Source organism: Balaenoptera acutorostrata, chromosome 1 (genome assembly GCF_949987535.1).
Source record: "Balaenoptera acutorostrata chromosome 1, mBalAcu1.1, whole genome shotgun sequence".
In the NCBI taxonomy this organism is placed as follows: domain Eukaryota; kingdom Metazoa; phylum Chordata; class Mammalia; order Artiodactyla; family Balaenopteridae; genus Balaenoptera; species Balaenoptera acutorostrata.
In genome coordinates, this window is record NC_080064.1 from 174,898,073 (window position 1) to 174,920,291 (window position 22,219).

General features: G+C 44.5%; 1 protein-coding gene across 1 annotated transcript; it reads right to left on the reverse strand.

Moving 5' to 3' along the window:
• Nucleotides 1-8,589: 8,589 nt before the first annotated feature.
• Nucleotides 8,590-20,156, reverse strand: IL19 (interleukin 19). Its single transcript, XM_007171564.2, has 6 exons — nt 19,750-20,156; nt 15,153-15,299; nt 14,934-14,999; nt 12,415-12,567; nt 11,427-11,501; nt 8,590-9,104 (listed from the first exon to the last, which is right to left on the reverse strand). The coding sequence occupies exons 2-6, from the start codon at nt 15,294-15,296 to the stop codon at nt 8,994-8,996; spliced, it is 549 nt and encodes a 182-aa protein (XP_007171626.2). The 5' UTR covers nt 15,297-15,299; nt 19,750-20,156; the 3' UTR covers nt 8,590-8,993.
• Nucleotides 20,157-22,219: the final 2,063 nt, after the last annotated feature.

The following is a 22,219-nucleotide window of genomic DNA, read 5'->3' on the forward strand; positions in this document are numbered from 1 at the left end:
TTCCCTGGTGGCGCAGTGGTTGAGAATCTGCCTGCTAGTGCAGGGGACACGGGTTCGAGCCCTGGTCTGGGAAGATCCCACATGCCGCGGAGCAGCTGGGCCCGTGAGCCACAATTGCTGAGCCTGCGCGTCTGGAGCCTGTGCCCCGTGACGGGAGGGGCCGCGATAGAGAAAGGCCCGCGCACCGCGATGAAGAGCGGTCCCCGCACCGCGATGAAGAGTGGCCCCCGCTTGCCGCAACTGGAGAAAGCCCTCGCACGAACCGAAGACCCAACACAGCCAAAAATAAATAAATAAATAAATAAATAAATAAGAAAATCCTTAAAAAAAAAAACCATATGATCATCTCAATAGATGCAGAAAAAGCTTTTGACAAAATTCAACACCCATTTATGATAAAAACTCTCCAGAAAGTGGGCATAGAGGGAACCTACCTCAACATAATAAAGGCCATATATGACAAACCCACAGCCAACATCATTCTCAATGGTGAAAAACTGAAAGCATTTCCTCTAAGATCAGGAATAAGAAAAGGATGTCCACTCCCACCACTATTATTCAACATAGTTTTGGAAGTCCTAGCCACGGCAATCAGAGAAGAAAAAGAAATAAAAGGAATACAAATTGGAAAAGAAGAAGTAAAACTGTCACTGTTTGCAGATGACATGATACTATACATAGAGAATCCTAAAACTGCCACCAGAAAACTGCTAGAGCTAATTAATGAATATGGTGAAGTTGCAGGTTACAAAATTAATGCACAGAAATCTCTTGCATTCCTATACACTAATGATGAAAAATCTGAAAGAGAAATTATGGAAACACTCCCATTTACCATTGCAACAAAAAGAATAAAATACCTAGGAATAAACCTACCTAGGGAGACAAAAGACCTGTATGCAGAAAACTATAAGACACTGATGAAAGAAATTAAAGATGATACCAACAGATGGAGAGATATACCATGTTCTTGGATTGGAAGAATCAACATTGTGAAAATGAGTATACTACCCAAAGCAATCTACAGATTCAATGCAATCCCTATCAAATTACCAATGGCATTTTTTACGGAGCTAGAACAAATCATCTTAAAATTTGTATGGAGACACAAAAGACCCCGAATAGCCAAAGCAGTCTTGAGGGAAAAAAACGGAGCTGGAGGAATCAGACTCCCTGACTTCAGACTATACTACAAAGCTACAGTAATCAAGACAATATGGTACTGGCACAAAAACAGAAACATAGATCAATGGAACAAGATAGAAAGCCCAGAGATTAACCCACGCACCTATGGTCAACTAATCTATGACAAAGGAGACAAAGATATACAATGGAGAAAAGACAGTCTCTTCAATAAGTGGTGCTGGGAAAACTGGACAGCTACATGTAAAAGAATGAAATTAGAATATTCCCTAACACCATACACAAAAATAAACTCAAAATGGATTAGAGACCTAAATATAAGACTGGACACTATAAAACTCTTAGAGGAAAACATAGGAAGAACACTCTTTGACATAAATCACAGCAAGATCTTTTTTGATCCACCTCCTAGAGTAATGGAAATAAAAACAAAAATAAACAAGTGGGACCTAATGAAACTTAAAAGCTTTTGCACAGCAAAGGAAACCATAAACAAGACGAAAAGACAACCCTCAGAATGGGAGAAAATATTTGCAAACGAATCAACGGACAAAGGATTAATCTCCAAAATATATAAACAGCTCATTCAGCTCAATATCAAAGAAACAAACACCCCAATCCAAAAATGGGCAGAAGACCTAAATAGACATTTCTCCAAAGAAGACATACAGACGGCCACGAAGCACATGAAAAGATGCTCAACATCACTAATTATTAGAGAAATGCAAATCAAAACTACAATGAGGTATCACCTCACTCCTGTTAGAATGGGCATCATCAGAAAATCTACAAACAACAAATGCTGGAGAGGGTGTGGAGAAAAGGGAACCCTCTTGCACTGTTGGTGGGAATGTAAATTGATACAGCCACTATGGAGAACAATATGGAGGTTCCTTAAAAAACTAAAAATAGAATTACCATATGACCCAGCAATCCCACTACTGGGCATATACCCAGAGAAAACCGTAATTCAAAAAGACACATGCACCCGAATGTTCACTGCAGCACTATTTACAATAGCCAGGTCATAGAAGCAACCTAAATGCCCATCAACAGACGAATGGATAAAGAAGTTGTGGTACATATATACAATGGAATATTACTCAGCCATAAAAAGGAACGAAATTGAGTCATTTGTTGAGACGTGGATGGATCTAGAGACTGTCATACAGAGTGAAGTAAGTCAGAAAGAGAAAAACAAATATCGTATATTAATGCATGTATGTGGAACCTAGAGAAATGGTACAGATGAGCCAGTTTGCAGGGCAGACGTTGAGACACAGATGTAGAGAATGGACATATGGACACCAAGGGGGGAAAACTGTGGTGAGGTGGGGATGGTGGTGTGCTGAATTGGGCGATTGGGATTGACATGTATACACTGATGTGTATAAAACTGATGCCTAATAAGAACCTGCAGCATAAAAAAACAAACAAAACAACTAATACTAAACTTTCATTGGGTTATTTGTATGGAAATATGTTAATATAAATGTTTCAGACATTACATGAAATTTCTAAAAATCTTATATTTGTATTTGTATGGAAATATGTATGGAAATATGTTAATATAAATGTTTCAGACATTACAGGAAACTTCTAAAAATCTTATATGTTCTGGTATAATGTTATAAGTAATAATCCTAGTTATTACTTTAAAATGTATATCTCAGAAATAACTAATTTTCTTGTCAACTGCATTATTATGAACTTTCATCAAATCTTTAACCATGGTCATTTTTAAGTCTTTTGTCATTTACAGACAGTTCTGGGTGTACTCTGATGATTTTGCAAATATGTTCCTATAAAAGGGTTTCATCTTCAAGAAATTCATGGAAAAGACTCTGACAAGTACAGGTTTCTGGTAACTGACTGTACTGCTGAACTGAATGAATAAGCATTTTCAGAACTCTAATGAAAAACTGATGAACTCATAAAAGTGCTAACAAAAGATCAAGATAAAAAAAAATTAATTACATGGGACTGAGTGAACTGATGAGGATGAGTATAATTTTTGTGACCTTCTGTCTGAATTAAAAAAAAAAAAATCCCACAAGGACTCAGAGGCAAAGAATATACAAATCAATTTTCACTGCAAAGTAAAGGAGCTGTCACAGTGGAGGATTACTGGACTGAATGTCAAAATTATGACATAGTATGAGTGTGTTTCATGTTTGGTAATTGCAATCATTGTTGCTTTTGTTGTGGTCATCCATGTACAATGCTTGGTGTCAGTCTATTTATCTCTTGTAAAAATAAAATAGTGTGTGTGTGTGGAAAAAAAAAAAAAAAAACAGTAAGAGGAAGCCTTTCCGAAAACAACAGTGTTTTATGGGAAATAAGATTAGAAAAGTTGAAAATCACTAAATAGTAACAACCATCATTTTAATGAGCACCTACTTTACACCTACTACACAGCTACTGTAAATGGTATCTTGAATCCTTATAACAATCCATGAGGCAGCTATCTCCTTAATTTGTGCACATGTGGTAAGGGAGGCTCAGGTTAAGTATATTGCCCAAGATCACACAATAAATGGCAGGACCAGGATTTCACACAAACCTACCCTCTTACCCATTTGATCAAACTTCTGGGCAAGTCTGTGGTTCCAAAAGATAGGCTGCCCTGAGCCTGTGTGGCTGTCAGTGATCTGCTCTGGAAGATGGAAGGGGCATAGAATGTCCTCCAGGCGGAGCCCAGACTCGTCTGGGCCAGAAATATCCTGTGACACATTCAGAAGTCAGCCTCTGCTTCTTTGCTCTGTGTTGGTCCATAAATTTGTGTGTAACTTCACAGGCTTGTTGCCGGCAAGTCCAGGCCCCTTTTTATGCACCTGGGTTTAAAGATCTGTGTTGCTGGCATCCAGTGTAGCAACTTGGGCTCTGGGTTAGAGAGCTTGGCCCAAACAAAACAAGCTCCCCCAGCAGCAAGGGGAGGGAGCACTGAAGCCAGGAAGATCAGACCTGGATTCACCTTCTGGACCTGCCATCCCTCAGCCATGTGACCTCAGGCAAGTCCTCCCACCTCCCCAAGCCTCAGATGCCTCTGCTGGTCACATGGGGATGAGACCTACAACCTCCTCAGCTCCTCTGAGACTTAAGTGAGGTCATAAAGTACCCGCATGGTCCTGCCACAAGCTACGGATTCCCTCCCCTTGCACCTGAGCGGTGGAAGATGAGCCCTAGATTTCTCAAGGGCTCCTCCTAGGGGCTAATCAAGGACTCAGAAGGTATGGTTTGGGAGTGAATTTTATACTTGGATCCTTAGCAGGTATTTATGAAGCACCACCTCTGTGAAAACAAAAACAAAAAATAACAACACCAAGAACAAAAAGCACAACTCTGTGCCAGGCCCTCTGTGGACTACACAAGAGCCAGGACACATTCTTCAAGTCTGGAAGGAGAGCAAGGACAGGTAGACGAGCAAAGTGGTGAAAGTGAAGTAAGCAGGCAGGAGATATGGGGGTGGGGCTTCTCCGTCAGTAGTGCTTCCTCCCCCTCCCTCGCCTGCTCCATTTCCTCCTCCTCTACTTTACAACCATTGATACAACATATTTCTTTCCTGCAGGTACAGCTCCTTATGCCAGTAAAGCTCCTCTTCTCTTGTCCACCATGCGTGCAAGGTGGAGTAGAACACCTGCGTTGGGTATTGTTAAAAGATAAACTGATGCATATTAAAATTCTTTTACCATTTTATTTGAGCAAAAATCTACTGGAATCTGCAGCACCAAACCGGAAGTGGTTAGGAGCTCTCTGCGATCAGAAGCCTGGAAGGACATATATAGACAAGGTGAGGAAGCAAAGAAAGGAAGCTATTTGATTGGCTACAGCTTAAAGCCTAGTTGGGTGTTTGTGATTGGTCCTTAGCATTTTGATTTCATAACCTTGAAGCGTTTACGTGCTTAGATTTTGGTTTGCTTACACAGACTCACCAGGGCATTACAGCCACCTAAGGGTAACGGTCTCCTTGTTTAATTAAACAAATCCCAGTTCCACAACTAACTGCGTGACCCTCAGTGTGCTGTTGAACCTCGCTAAACTTCAGACCTCATCATCTGTGTAATTGGGTTGTTAATAATCTTTCCCATAGAGGATTATCGTGAGGAGGAAAGGAGAAAACGAAAGTAGTTTTCACCTCGGTGCCTGGTGCATAATAAGTGCTCAACACCTGTACACTGTTGTTGACATTAAAGTTCAACCTGGAACCGGGTTGCCGGGATTGGAAGCCTGGCTCTGCTGCTTACGAGCTGTGCGACTTCAGGTGTTACTTAACTTTTGTGCCCAGGTTCTTCCTTAAGGTTTAATGATCTGTATTGTTAACATTCAAAGAGAGGGCCTTTTTCATTTTATTTCATTCTCACTTTTATAGGACTGTCATGAAAATTAAATGAAATATATATTCATAATATATTACATTATGTATATTTCTTAGACGACTGTCTGGCATGTAGAAAGCACTGTATGAATGTTTGCTGTTATTATCGTTTTAATGCATCCAGATCACGTATTCATGAAATGTGAATTTAACACTTACTAAGTGCCAGGCAGTGAAGAAACTGAACTATCCTCATGGAGCTTACATTCGAGTGGAGAAACAGATAATAATAAAATAGGATGTTGGGGAAGCAGGAAAGGGGTATAAGATGGGCTGAAGGTGGAAATGGGGGTCTTTTTTTAAAAATAAATTTATTTATTTTATTTATTTATTTTTGGCTGAGTTGGGTCTTCGTTGCTGCACGTGGGCTTTCTCTAGTTGCGTTGAGCGGGGGCTACTTTTCGTTGGTGCACGGCCTTCTCATTGCCGTGGCTTCTCTTGTTGCTGAGCACCGGCTCTAGGCGCACGGGCTTCAATAGCTGTGGCACACAGGCTCAGTAGTTGTGGTTCATGGGCTCTAGAGCTCAGGCTCCGTAGTTGTGGCGCATGGGCTTAGTTTCTCCGCGGCATGTCGGATCTTCCCAGACCAGGGATTGAACCCGTGTCCCTTGCATTGGCAGGCGGATTCTCAACCAGTGCGCCACCAGGGAAGCCCCGGAAATGGGGTCTTAATGCTTAAATAGTATACCTTTTGAGTAAAGGTCTGAAGGAGATGGAGGTGCAAGCCGCGCAGGTGTCTGTGGGAAGCACACCTTGGGGAGTCACAGAAGATGAGAAATGCTCTAATGAAGCTGGTCCTGCCATCATCCAGCCAGCTCAGTATAGACATCCAGCCAAGTCTCCTTGGGAAGGTTGAGTCCTCCGCAAACAACTTTGCTTCCTCTTAATAGTCTATTAGTCACATTCGTGCATTACAGTGGAGTGTTTTTTTAATCCTACCTTAGCTTATGTGTGTATACACACAAACCACAAAGGCCCTAAGGTGAGGACATGACAGGTATGTTTGAGAAACACGAAGTAGGCCAGTGTGGTAGGGTGGTACTGAGCCTGGACAAAAAGTAGGGGACACAGTAAGAGGAAAGGGAGTTGGGAAGGCAGTGTGTGCAGATATGAGGGCTTCTTAGGCCATCGTAATGCTCCGGCTTTTAAATGATAACACAGAGGTCAGTATCCACATTACAGACAACTAAGGGTCAAAGAAATGTAGTGACCTGCCCTGGGCAAGTCATGGCAGACTTGGAACCAGACTGTGATTCCTGACTTGGCACTCTTTACACTACACGTGCAGCCACCCACCCTGCTGGGGCTAGCGGGGACTTCGCCTCACTTGTAGCTCACAGCAACACTTGCAGACTGGTGCTATTATCTCCATTTTACAGAAGAAGACATTGAGACTTAGAGACACTAAGTTATTCGCTCAAAGTCACATAGGATTGGAAACCAGGTCTGTCTGACTTCAGAGGTCCTGCTCTGTCCACTAAAGCACGTTCTGTGAAATCTCTTTCCCAGGTAGGAATAAAGAAAAGTTGCTTCAGCCAGCCAGTTACAGTATAGATAGTGACCCAGGATAGTACATGTAAAGCACTTATTTCAGCACCTGGCACATGCAGGTGCTCAATAAGTATCCGTTGTTATCGTCATTAACCATCTGAGGACTGACCACCTGGAAATTAGTGCCCATTTTGGCCAGAACCCCTCTACCGAGAATTCCCCCTGACTTGGGCTGCACTCATTCAGCTTTGTCACCATGACAGCTATCCCTTGGTCAGAAACACCCTCTCTCCAACCCCACATACATACCCATGCGGGATGATTTTAGGGTCAGAAAAGACATCTAGGTTGGGAGCAGCTAGAAAGGAATGACAGAGAGAAAGAGATGTAAGCAGCTTTTGGCAGGAAAAAGCTCTTTGCAGGAAAGAGCTGTCTTCTTTGTCTTGTCACCGAGCTTAACCCAGGCACCCCAGTGCTCTACTCATCTCCTCCCTAGCACACCTTTCAAATCTTTTGATCACTTTGCCTAACTTGTTGATTCTTTCTGTAGATCAAAGAAATAGAAATGAAGAATAGGAAGGGCTTCCCTGGTGGCGCAGTGGTTGAGAATCTGCCTGCCAATGCAGGGGACACGGGTTCGAGGCCTGGTCTGGGAAAATCCCACATGCTGCGGAGCAACTGGGCCCGTGAGCCACAATTACTGAGCCTGCGCGTCTGGAGCCTGTGCTCTGCAACAAGAGAGGCCGCGACAGTGAGAGGCCCGCGCACCGCGATGAAGAGTGGCCCCCGCCTGCTGCAACTAGAGAAAGCCCTCGCACAGAAGCGAAGACCCAGCACAGCCATAATTAATTAATTAATTAATTAATTAATTTTAAAAAAAGAAATGAAGAGTAGGTAATCAACAGATGACCAGATCTCTTCCCCAGCTTCCCCTTCAGTAATCTTGCGAACAAACTGTGTGAACAAGATAGCATCTAAAGAAAAATCAGGAGGAGTCGACGAGCCTGCACACGGTAGGGGATGGCGGCGACTCTGACCCCCTAACTCAGTGATAAACTGAGATTACTTCCCTGTTTCCCTTTAAAAGCTTTCACGTCCGAGCAGAATCTTTGGAGGTGGTTTCCGGGGGATGCTGAGTCCATCTCCCCAGATTGCCAGCATTCTGATTGAAGGCACATTTCCTTTCTATCAACATTTGTGAGTATTGATTTTGTAGAGCAGTGGGACCCAATTCAATAACAGAGAGACAGAGAGAAAAGAGAGAAACACAGAGAAAGAGAGATCAGAAGTGGAGTGATAGCAAGACGGAGTCATGGTCAGAAGCCCTACGTTCATCCTCTTGATCATTATGTGGAGGACAGGGAGCTGGATGGAGTCCAGTTTGAAACCCTTGGCACTAACTCACTTTGGGACTCTGAGTAAATTTTTATCCCTCTCTAGGTCTCAGTTTCCCCATCTGTTTCTGTTCTTTAAGGCCCTTTTAATTCTAATAGTCACCATTCATGGTTCCTTCTCCCTGAATCAGAAGACACTTCCACTAATTGGTAAAGAACAGAGTTTATTCAAAAAATCAGTCAGTACAATATGCACTACAGGATACCACTTAGATCACATCACAGACACGGGATAGACAAGTTCACAATAAATTAGGGGAAAGCCCACCCTCTCCCTCCAGGATGGCCTGCAGGACCTTTCGACAAACATATTTCATATAAATATGACAGTAGACTGCTTGGATACTTTCAGGTGGAATCAGACAGCCTGGGCCCAGCCAGTGAGACTTGTAGCTACAGGGTAAGATGTGCTCAAACCTAGATTTTTCCCCTACAATACCTCAGCCCCAGAGAAAAGAATTCCAAATGGGCAGGAAGGTTTCCTCAAAAAGACCTAATTTGCATAAAAATGGAGCTTTCCCCATCTCCCTCCCCTCCAAAGTTGGCTGTCTCCCACTGGAAACCTCTCAGGGGCTGTTCATCCACCACACTTAGGTTTCTTGTCTTGAGGCAGCAGAAGTTCCTTGATGATTCTTGTCAATCCAGGCTAGGAAGACATCAAGCTCTCCCAGGGACTTAATGGCAGCAGACCGGACCTCCAACTGAAACCATGGAAATCATCATAAGAACTTGCCTTTCTAGACCGTGTCATAGTTTTCAAATCACTTTCCCCATGTTCTGGTCCTCATGAGGTTTGCTTTTTATTCAGCCATTATATCTGCAGGGCATACAAACCCCAAATCATTTTCCTAATAGGTGGCCTAAATTGCTTTCCACAAACAAGCAGTTAAATCATGGCAGCAACTTATAAACAAAATGAAAAGGTCTTCATTCTTTGCTTTCTGCTTTTCTTTTTCCTATATTTCCCAGAAAAAAACAACTTGCTTTTCTGGCAGTTCTGCTTACTTTCCCGTTCACATCAGTTTGCTTTAGTACTTCTGCTCTCCCAGAAAGCTGCAATCCCAGAGGTGCCCAGCAGTGGGGAGGGAGAAGGGGGTGCCTCCATTGGACAAATTAAAGCACTGAAGCCCCTGAGGATGTGTCCTACCCAATGTGACACAGCTGGTTGGTAGTAGAGCTGAACTGGAACCCAAGTCTCCTGACTTATTCCAGCTCTTCCTCAGCAGAATAGAAGGAGACGGTAAGATCCAAAAGTATGTCCTGTAGAGCCAGATGGCATGGGATCGAGCCCTACCTCCATCACTTAGTTGCAATATAAACTTAGTTAAGTTACTTAACCTGTTTGTGCCTTGGTTTCCTAACTTATCAAATGCAGATAATGGCTCATAGCATTGTTGTGAGGAATAAGTGTGTTAATACATTTAGTGTGCTTAGAACAATACCTGGCTCATAGGAAGAACAATACGAGTTTCAGCCATTGTGATGTTATCCTATGGAGCCTCTCCACAAAGAAGCAGAGGTCTGAACAGACCCCCCAGCTCCTTGTTATTCAAAGCATTGTCATAATTTGGGAGTGTGGTTGAAACACAGACCTACCAGCCAGAACCTGCATTTTAACAGAATCTCTAAATGATACACGTAAGAAACACTGCTTCTAACTCCACCTCTACATGAGGTGTGCATTCAACATCTGCACCTACATGAGAAGCACTATTCTTCATCACCACACAGGATGCTGACGTCAGTTACTGGCCACAGTGACACCCAGCAGGTAGCATGTTTCATGTATAACCGCTTACAGTTCTCTGGAGATCTTTGCTCCCTCTGTTATCACCCCCATCTTAAACAGTATGTGCTTTCCCTCAAAACTTAACGTAGGTCTGATATGTGAGGGCATAAGAAAATGCTGGAAGGATGATAGGGAAGGGGAGCCCAGGAAACTAGCAGATGAGGTAAGACCAACACACTCTTTGCAGACACAGAATTGGGCAGACCTGCAATAAATACTGTTGAGTAATCATTAATCATTAGAGAAATGCAAATCAAAACTACAATGAGATATCATCTCACACCAGTCAGAATGGCCATCATCAAAAAATCTACAAACAATAAATGCTGGAGAGGGTGTGGAGAAAAGGGAACCCTCTTGCACTGTTGGTGGGAATGTAAATTGATACAGCCACTCTGGAGAACAGTATGGAGGTTCCTTAAAAAACTAAAAATAGAACTACCATATGACCCAGCAATCCCATTACTGGACATATTCCCTGAGAAAACCATAATTCAAAGAGAGGCATGTACCAAAATGTTCATTGCAGCTCTATTTACAATAGCCAGGACATGGAAGCAACCTAAGTGTCCATCAACAGATGAATGGATAAAGAAGATGTGGCACATATATACAATGGAATATTACTCAGCCATAAAAAGGAACAAAACTGAGTTATTTGCAGTAGGTGGATGGACCTAGAGACTGTCATACTGAGTGAAGTAAGTCAGAAGGAGAAAAACAAATACCGTATGCTAACACATATATATGGAATCTAAAAAAAAACAAAACAAAATGGTCAGAGGAACCTAGCGGCAAGATGGGAATAAAGATGCAGACCTACTAGAGAATGGACTTGAGGATATGGGGAGGGGGAAGGGTAAGCTGTGACAAAGTGAGAGAGTGGCATGGACATATATACACTATCAAATGTAAAATAGATAGCTAGTGGGAAGCAGCCGCATAGCACAGGGAGATCAGCTCGGTGCTTTGTGACCACCTAGAGGGGTGGGATAGGGAGGGTGGGAGAGAGGGAGACGCAAGAGGGAAGAGATATGGGGACATATGTTTATGTATAACTGATTCACTTTATTATAAAGCAGAAACTAACACACCATTGTAAAGCAATTATACTCCAATAAAGATGTTTAATAAATACTGTTGAGTAAATGAATGAATTTGAATGGAGAGGAGGCTGCCCAATCAGGCTCCGACATCCCATTTCCATCTTCCCCATCCTCTTCCCTTGCCTTACCTGATCGTAGTAGTCGTGGATGATTCTGGTTGCATTGGTGGCCTCCTGACTGCAGCGACACAACCTCTGCTCCTGCTGTGATCAAGCGGAGACAGCACCCATCAGAAGACCTTTCCACCCTGGCTCGCTCTCACCGCCACCTCCCGCATGAGGAGTAATAGTTCTCCTTCCTCCCAAGGTGAGAGTCAGGTGAGTAAACCCAGGTTGAGGCAGAAGGGGGCAGTAGGATCTGCTTGTAGAGTCACCCTGCACTTACCCAGGGCTGGAAAGGCCTGGAGAGTAGGTTCCAAGTCTGTGTGTCACCACCCAGTACAGTGTTAGGTAGGCACTCAATGAATATGTTGGGCCAGTTAATTACATAATTGGTTAAATGAATCTTAATGTAAGTGGGACAGGGGTCATGACCTCTTCTAACAATTTTAGAACCCAAGGCACAGAGAGGTGAAGTAACTTGCCACAAAGTTACACAGAAAATCTTTGTCAGAGATGGGGCCAGAACCCAGGTTTTCTCCTGGTCTAAGTTTTTGTTGGTTTGTGTGGGTTTGGTTTTATTTGTGAGGCTTGTTTTTAATAGATCACAATGAATGAATAGGTGATCCTTAGGAGAGGCTATACCAGGGAACTACCCAGAGGTTAATTGGTATGGAAACCCCAAAGGGCCAGAGACCAAGAAACTAGGGGTATGCCTGTGATAAGCCCGGAATCCTCAGCATGCCTCTCTCACAGGCCAGCCCCGGCATCACCTAAGAGATGCTTTGACATAAGTCGGTCACCACAGGAAGATTATCCATGAGGAAACTGGGTCTGATGAGGAGAAAGCCCTGGACAAGGAGGGACCACTGGAAGAGGCTCCCAACCTTTCTTCCCACGGGCGACAGGGCAGGGAATTTCCTTTGAGTCCCGGATCCATTTCGGAACACTGACTGGGGCCAGCATGTCCTGGGCTCTCCCTGGGGCAGACGGAAAGCAGATGGTGCTGGTGACTCACACATTGTTGCAGAGTCTTCTGCATGTAGAGGAAAGAGTTGGCAATGCTGCTGATTCTTCTCAAGATTTGGGGGCTCAGCTCCTGGTGGTCCTTGAATACCCTGTCCACGTAAAACGCCAGGAGGTTCTTGGTCACGCAGCACACATCTAAGGGCTACAGACACAAATTAGGGAAAGCCCCAGAGGCCCTCTCCTCTTACGATCTTAGAGACCAAAGCAGCCTGCTTGGGTAGGGGCAAGAAGGAGTGAGATAACTAAAAGTCATTTTTTTAAATTCATATTGGTCTCAGAGGGTCCTCTTAACCACACCAAAGCTACTTATGACAAAGGCACCAAGGAGAGATGGCGGTTCTTACGCTCTTTTTACATGGCCAGGAGATAGTCACAAGGGATGGAGCCCAGTCAGAGACTAGAATTCTCTCTACAGCATCTCCAATATGTCATCCCTGACTTCTGCTTAACCGCTTCCATCAGACACCTCCCTTTTGAAAGGACCAATGTCTGAGCAGCTTTCTTGAAAAGTACTTCCTTACATTGTGCTGAAGTCGGCCTCTCTGGAACATCTCCTAGCCACCGACATGTGTTTATTCGATGGCTATTGCATGTCAGGCCTATGCTGGGCACATATTCCTTCCAGTGTAATGACACTGTGTTTATCCTGGCCACCCTGCTCAGCTCTCCTCCAGTCTGTCCTTTTTAAACTTCAGGGATCACTTGGATGGAGCTGAGATGTGCAAGAATAGAAACTGACAGCTGCAGAAATGCACACATCTGGGCAAGTCCTCCTCGGGCTGAATGCAGCTCTCCCTAAGGGAAAGCTTCTGACTTCCCCAGGCGCAGTTTAAAGCAGATGGCCAGGCAGAGTTTCCTTCTAGCAGTTTGCACCCGGCCCTGAGAGCCAGCGCAGGAGATTTATGGCTCAGTCTGAGAAGGGAAGTGGCTACAGCCAGTGGTGCATTTATCTTCATTAGCATTTAAAGCAGCAAAGCCTCCTTGGTCCGACAGGCAGATTTTCTGATGTGGAAACTCACCTTGCAACACAAAAACCCTCCTTTTCCTCTGCTCCTGCTAATTCCCTTAACCAACGGGGCAAAAAGCTGCAACCTCTGTTTTATCAAGGAGGGGGAGAGGGGGAGGGGAGAAATATGGCAAAGACCTGCATCCTCATTGACCCCTTTCCTTATGCCACATCAGCTACTTCTTGACCTTGAGAGGACAAAGAATCTGGAGACAGAGGCATGAGACTTGGGGGGGTCTATTCCTGGCTCAACCACTAACTAGTCATTCTTTCTCCCAAAATGTCAATTTGGTCACTTGAAAATGATGCTTTTGGAACAAATGGCCTTTTGGGTCCCTTCCAGCTATCATATCCTCTGAGTCTCTTATACCATTGGCTGGAATAGTATTTAGGAAGTGGATCCATGTGTTTACCATAAATAAATCAGGCCTAATACTGCCTAGAAGAATTATCTCGTGCAGAGAAGCCCAAGGAAAAAGTAAGTCTTTGTGGATGTACCTTACACTCTGTCACATAAATGCCTGAAAGAACTGGATCTTTCTAGAATGCTTACAAAGACTGGAGGAGCTCACTTTTAAAGGCACTGCTCAGTGGCCCCTTCTGTAAAGTGAATTATCACCTCGTAAGCCAACTGTTTTGTAACACACACTCACCACCTCTCTCTGGACCAGTAGACTGATCCCCTCCCTGCTTTCGTGCCTCAAGCCGGCGGTTGTAAAGAACATCACCAGACTGTCTAAAAGACTTTGTGGTCACACAGTCTTTGGCTCAGAAACCTGCAGGGACTCCCGATGGCCGCACGGCGCAGCCAAAAAAGAAAAAAAAAGAAGGCCGGGGCTCGGCCAGCCAGTTTCCATTTTGGCCTGGCTTTCAAGGTTCTTGGTAAAACTTACTCCAACGTATTTGTCCACTTCATTCTCTTCCACTTGCCTTCATGTCCCTCACACCACGAGCCTGGTTGTCTCTTTTATTTTTTTTCCGCCGTGCCTCGCGGCTTGCAGTATCTTAGTTCCCTGACTAGGGATTGAGCCTGCGCGCTCGGCAGTGAAAGCTCAGAGTCCTAACCACTGGACCGCCAGGGAATTCCCCCTGGTTGCCTCTATGTCCCCTGACACGTATCCATTGATTTTACATACCCATTCTCCCCAAACCCTTCCATCTCTTTTAGCCACTAACCCCAAGCCTACTCAGCTTTTAGGTCACTGCTCATTTTCTCAGCTTCCCCATGAACCCTTCCAGAGTCAGCCTAAGCCCTAGACATCCTGTCCCATTTGAGCGTGTGGCACCCCAGTCACTCCCTGGGTGAACACCCTCCCATGGGGTTCAAGGTCGCTGAGACGCGAGCGCGCCCTCACGCATCAGTTGACATGTGAGAAGCCGGAGCATCAGAGTTCACTGGAGGTTAGGAAAGAGAAGAACACAGGGTGAGGATTTCTCCCTCAGCCCCGCGCCACTTCACCATAAAAATGGCAATAGAGGAACGAGCAGACACAGGCCAGTACCTTAATGCTGTGCAGGGTCTCCGATGTGGACAGGATGGTGACATTTTGGAAGGTGTCCTTAGCTTGCTGTGGAGGAAAACATAAGAACAGACACAAGCAGTGAGTACTCCACATTCTCCAGAGACACAAAGGTAATGAGAAAGAACTGGCTCTCCACGGTTAAGATGTAAAGTGAGGCACGCCCCCCTGCCCACACCTTCACCCCAAACCCTTACTCACAATGGCATTTTTGATCCCTCGGAAACTCTCCTCTATACGGCGCATGTCCAAGGAAATCACACATCTCCTGAGACCTCGGGCATGCGCTGAGCACAGAAAGATCATCGCACCCAGGAGGCAGAGAGAAACACACTGTGCCTGCATGTCCTACAGGAAGGGATGAAGTCAGCTTCCCAGCCAAGAGTGGAGAGCAAGGAAAGAGACCCCAACCGAGTTCCCCTTTGGACCTCGCGGGGCAGGCCAGATGGCAGCCGAGAAAACAGGACTCAGTACCTTAGCCTGTGGACCTCGGGGCATGTGTCTCCTTCTCTGGTTTTTTTTTAATCAATTGAATGAGCCCTTCCCTCTCCCCCCTGCCCCCGCTCCACCCCTAGAGAGGCTGATCCAGTGCTCTCCCAACTCCCAGGGAGTAAATTCGTGTGTAAATCACTCTCATGACTCAACACGGCTCACTTTTCAACAGGGTGAGAAGCATTGTTTTTAATAAATTAAATAGGAAAAACAGGGTTGGTAATATGCCCTAGGAGTTAGGCAACAGATCTGAAAAACTATAAAAGCACATTTTTTTTTTTTTTTAAAACTTAGCCTCTCTTTTTTTTTTTTTTTAAATTTTATTTATTTATTTATTTATTTATTTATGGCTGTGTTGGGTCTTCGTTTCTGTGCGAGGGCTTTCTCTAGTTGCGGCAAGTGGGGGCCACTCTTCATCGCGGTGCGCGGGCCTCTCTTGTTGTGGAGCACAGGCTCCAGAGCGCAGGCTCAGTAATTGCGGCTCACGGGCCTAGTTGCTCCACGGCATGTGGGATCTTCCCAGACCAGGGCTCGAACCCGTGTCCCCTGCATTGGCAGGCAGATTCTCAAACACTGCGCCACCAGGGAAGCCCACATTTTTTTTTTGTTTGTTTGTTTTAACATCTTTATTGGAATATAATTGCTTTACAATGGTGCGTTAGTTTCTGCTTTATAACAAAGTGAATCAGCTATACATATACATATATCCCCATATCTCTTCCCTCTTGCGTCTCCCTCCCTCCCACCCTCCCTATCCCACCCCTCTAGGTGGTCACAAAGCACCGAGCTGATCTCCCTGTGCTATGCGGCTGCTTCCCACTAGCTATCTATTTTACATTTGGTAGTGTATATATGTCCATGCCACTCTCTCACTTTGTCACAGCTTACCCTTCCCCCTCCCCATATCCTCAAGTCCATTCTCGTAGGTCTGCGTCTTTATTCCCATTCTGCCCCTAGGTTCTTCATGACCTTTTTTTTTTTTTTTTTTTTAGATTCCATGTATATGTGTTAGCATACGGTATTTGTTTTTCTCTTTCTGACTTATTTCACTCTGTATGACAGACTCTAGGTCCATCCACCTCACTACAAATAACTCAGTTTTGTTTCTTTTTATGGCTGAGTAATATTCCATTGTATATATGTGCCACATCTTCTTTATCCATTCATCTGTTGATGGACACTTAGGTTGCTTCCATGTCCTGGCTATTGTAAATAGAGCTGCAAGAACTCTAATGAAAAACTGATGAACTCATAAAAGTGCTAACAAAAGATCAAGATGAAAAAAAAAAATTAATTACATGGGACTGAGTGAATTGATGAGGATGAGTATAATTTTTGTGACTTTCTGTCCGAATTAAAAAAAAAAAATCCCACAAGGACTCAGAGGCAAAGAATATACAAATCAATTTTCACTGCAAAGTAAAGGAGCTGTCACAGTGGAGGATTACTGGACTGAATGTCAATATTATGACATAGTATGAGTGTGTTTCATGTTTGGTAATTGCAATCATTGTTGCTTTTGTTGTGGTCATCCATGTACAATGCTTGGTGTCAGTCTATTTATCTCTTGTAAAAATAAAATACAGTGTGTGTGTGTGGAAAAAAAAAAAAATAGAGCTGCAAGCACCTTTTGTTTTTATGTTTGCCCCCAAAATAGGCAACACCCTTTTGTTATAAACCCCTACTGTGTATCTGCTTAAAATCATTCCTTTGAAGCCAGCTGTGAAGATGTCACCTTCTGGAGAAGATGGGAAAGGGAGGTGCGAGGCATCTAATAACTAATTAGCCACAGTGAAGAGAGAGACTCACAGATGGCAAGGTGGTGGCTTTCCCTCCATCACCCACTGAGCCAGCAGGCACCAGGGACAGGTTTGCAGCTCGCTAGCCTCTAGGCAGGGCCAGACCTGAGATGCCTGCTGCCTCTTCTAGTTCTCGCGCCCCTCCTGCCTTTCTCTCTGCCTCTTTGCATTTGACCGCTTTCAGTAGTTTCGTGTAACACACCTTGAGAAAAGTGCCCAAAGCATAACTGTACAGACTGTTGAGTTCTCCTTCTCTGACTTTCTCCAGCACTAGCACGTTTCACAAACAGAGCTGAGCATTAAAGGTAAGTCAGAGGGCAACCCATGGGAATAGACCAGCCTCTGCCCAGCCTCCTCCACGTGCAGACTGAGCACTCATTCCCAGCCATGCGTGTGCTGCATAAGCGTAGTGGGTGCAGCAGTGGAAGAGAGGGAGGCAGCGAGCATAGGAAGCCAGCTGAGGGGGCTGTGGACGCCCCCACTCCTAACTATAGTTACAGCTGCTCTAGGCACGCATGTGTGAGAGCATGAGCCACACCTGTCCCCGCTCCCCTCCCCCCACCCCGATCATCCTCGGGAGTCCCAGGCTCTTCTCCAGAAAGCTGAGGAACAGCAAATCCTGCTTAGAAAACCATTTTTCCTTCTCTCTCCTTAACTCAGCATCATTCCCAGTGAGGGACAGGTGTAGGTTGAGACCTCACTGTAGAGCAGGCATTATGTTAAAGAGCATGATTTCTCTTTTTCTAACCTCTTTCTGGAAAAACAGGAAAACAGACCCCATTGACAGGGGAGACTATAGAGTTCCCCAGAGCTCTATCCCCTCGAAAGGCAAATACGGTGCTTCTAGAGAGCCAAGTGACTAAAAGGGGGCACAGTTTTTCTTCTGACAACTCTCAGAAGCAGTGGGGCATTGCCGGTTCATCCCCCTCTGGGAGCCTCAGAGGAGAAAGATGTGGAAGAAAAGGATGTCCCCCTTAGCTTGGTGAGACGATTCCAGACATCTCGGCTGATTCAGGTAACAGTAGTAGCTAACGTTTATCATACATGCCACGTGCCTGGGGCTCCACGCCAAGTATTTTCCACAATTATCTTATTTAATGCTCACAACCACCCTATGAGGTAGATTCTGTTTCTATCCCCATTTTACCAAAGAGGGAACTGACACTTAGCAAGGTGGAGAAACCTGCCCAAGGGACATGACCAGCGAGTGGCAGAGCCAGGATGTGAAGGCAGGTGGCCCGTTCTCCTTACCACTGCACCACCCCACCTACAGCTCTGTTCCTCCTGGGCTCTCAACTGGAGATCCAGCAGATTTCCTTACAGCAGACAAAAAGGAACACATTTCTGATCGGATCCCACTGAACCAGTGGTGTTCCTTATGTTTAAAAAGATATTTAATACTGCAAAGGATTAAAAATACACATATTCTAAAGTGCCCAGCACAGTTCCTAGAACAAAAAGTTTATAGTAAATGCTAGATTCCTTTCCCTTGAACCCTCCAACACTGTTGATGGGAATGTAAATTGGTGCAGCAGCTATAGAAAACAGTATGGAGGTTCCTCAAAAAACTAAAAATAGAGTTGCCATATGATCCAGCAATCCCACTCTTGGGCATATATCCAGACAAAACTATAATTCAAAAAGATACATGCACCCCTATGTTCATAGCCGCACTATTCACAGTAGCCAAGACATGGAAGCAACCATCATGGAAACGTCCATCAACAGATGAATGGATAGAGAAGATGTGGTACATATATAGTGGAATATTACTCAGGCATAAAAAAGAATGAAATTATGCCATTTGCAGTAACATGCTTTCACCTAGAGATTATCATACTTAGTGAAGTAAGTCAGAAAGAGAAAGACAAATACCATACGATATCACTTACATGTGGAATCTAAAATATGACACAATTCAACATATCCACTAAAGAGAAACAGACTCACAGACATAGAGAACTGACTTGTGGTTGCCAAGGGGGAAGGGGAGAGGGGAGGGTAGGACTGGGAGTTTGGGATTAGCAAATGCAAACTTATATATAGGATGGATAAACAAGTCCCTACTGTATAGCACAGGCAACCATATTCAATATACTGTGATAAATCATAATGGAAAAGCATATGAAAAAGAATATGTATATGTATAACTGAATCACTTTGCTGTACAGCAGAAATTAACACAACATTGTAAATCAACTATACTTCAATAAAATTTAAAAAATAAAATAAAATAAAAAATCATCATATTTAAATAAAAAATAGATTCCTTCCCCTTCCCTTTCTTCCTTCCTCCTTTCCCACTCTCCCTGTTTCTTATTGAGAATAAGGTACTGGAAAGTTCAGCCTCTCTACAGAATACCCCTCCCCATTCTACAAAATGCCCAGCACTTGGGATATCATAGGCCATCCACAGTGACAGCAGGTCACCTCTCTGCAGCTGTAAAGGACGAGGGCTGGGATGGTTGATGAACAAATCCTCTGAGGAAGGACGACACGAGCCTTACCTCTCACGGGGTGCTCCTGGGCTTCTCCTGTGTCTTCACTCTTCGTGTTCCTTGCCACTTGTAAAGGGCTGGTCACTTTTATGCAGGTGGATACAAGGAAATGCTGTCAAGGTTTACTGGGTGTGTCCATGTGGAGGGAGATTGTTTTTCCCCTCATTTCCTTAGCATCTCATTTCCCCAATTGATTTCTTTTTCTTTTCAGATACAGCTGATTAATGATTATTAAGAAATGCCTCTTTCTTCTCTGTCTTGACATGCAGCTTCTAGCAAAAATAAACTCCCCATCTCTATGCAAATGAGAATTTCTTGCAATCCTGTGTCCATACAGAAAAACCCAAGTAGGTCACTTTCCTCAGAGCTGTGGCATGTCACCAATCGTACCCTGCAGGCAAAGTCAGGAAAGCACTCTTCTGACAGCCGTGCCCTGCTGCAGCCAGCCCTGAGACTCTGTGGGTGCCCCAGCTCCTGCACGCTCCATCTGCCTGAGCTACTCAGCACCTAACATGTGCCAGGCAACAGCTTAAATGCTTTACATGCATTATTTTGTTTAACTTCATAGGGAAGGTTTTTTTTTTCGTTCTCAGAAATGCAAGGATTTCTTTGGACATCATCTCTTTCCTCTCCATCTTGTCCCTTGGACAGCCCTTTCATTCTCAATTAATGCAGAGAGAGAAAATGAGACTGGGAGTCAGAGAGGCTTAGCAGTCCATGGCAGAGCCAGGAACAGAGCCTGGAATCCTTGCTCTTGAGCTAGAAGACTCTCTATCTCAATTACTTTTTTACACAATCTCTACACCGCCATGTTCTTCAAGAATCAAGGTTTGGAGAGACGGTGATGAAAAGACAGGGTTTAAAAAGTTTCCTCTCCAAACACAAATTCCCAAAACAGAGTTTGTTTTTACCAAACAAAACAACTTGTGGATGGGGTGCAATTACAAGAGACCCCATGGGCTCTTTGGACAACGGGTTGGAACAAATCTGCCCTGCAGCCATACTGGCAAGACAGAGTGGTAGGCAGGGCACTAGCAGGGAAGGAAGAGGGACGGAGAGGACTGAGAACTTTTTATGGGCATAGATGCAATGGAAGGGAGCCACAGGGGCTGGAAGCCTTGTTGTTCAGCATCTTGGACGTAATGAAATAGTACATGTTGAGGGAAAATAGATTGTAGTGGTCACAGTGTAGCTCTGGATTTAAACCCAGGCTCTCCCTCTTCTCTGTGAGACACTAGACAAGCTACTCAAGACCTTTCTGAGGCTCCATAAAATAGATGAAAATAAACCATGAGGATCTGAATGATCTAATGGACTTGACCCATAGTAAGTACTCTGTAAATATTATTTATTCTGATGCTGTATGCCAGACAGCTGGAAAGAGAGAAGACACCTTTTTAGGACTTAATAAGTGTCTCTTTCCTCCTTCTGGGGAGGAGAGAATGAGCTACTCTTGAGTCCAGAGATCTCTGCCCACCCCACCCCTGCTTCCCTGGGGAGGGAGATGGGCGGTGGGGGGCAGACGCTGTTTTTCTCAGCACTGCCTGAACTGCCTGGCTCATAGCTCACAGATGGTGGCCCCATATGTGAGAGGACTGCAAAACTGGGCTGACTCACAGCCTGTATTCATCAGCTTGCACTCAAATGGTGTGTTCTGACCCAACTTTCATCTCAGGACAAAGATGTCACATCAGGAAGCTTGCAGAGAAAGGAAAAATATGTTAATGTGCTTATAGCTCCCCTCCAGCATACACTGGATCACAGTGACTGGGACTGTACCTCTGGAGTCAGCCAAGCGTAGGCAGACTGCCTCTGCTCCCTACAGCTGTCAGACCGAAGGCAAGCCAGCTGATCTCTGTGCCTCTGCTTATTCATCGGCAAAATGGTGCTAACTGTGCCTGACGAATACTCACCATGTAGGCATGGTGCGTAGATTAAATGATTAAATGTACGTTTTCAGCGCAGTGGCTGGCACATAATAAGAGATTAGAAAATAATAAGCTTTTTTATTAATGTTACAGCCCCCCTTTAAGTCCCTAAATTGGGAGGAAGGAGAGACAATAAGAAATGATTTCTCTCCATCCTAAGCCTTGCTACTAACATCTAATGTAAAAAGATAAGCATATGGATTGAGATGGAATGGCGTTCCTCCCAGGATTGCAATCAAACGGTGTATTTGATCCATAGATGTGGGTTATGCCTAGCTTTAGAACTGGGTCTTCTAGAGTCAGCTGACCCACCATTGGGATACCAGAGCTCAAGTTCCCATTTGATAAATGAGAATACAGAGAGATTGAAGGAAAACCAGAGAGCCAGGATGGAGATGCTCTGAGTTTGATGGGTGCTGGACACAGCTCTCTCACACTTTCCAATCCCCTATCCCCACTCACAATCCACTGCACCTCCATGAACCATTCATGATGCTGCCAAGGCAATTTCTTCTCCATAAGAGTGGAGCTTGCCACTCCTAAGTGCTAAG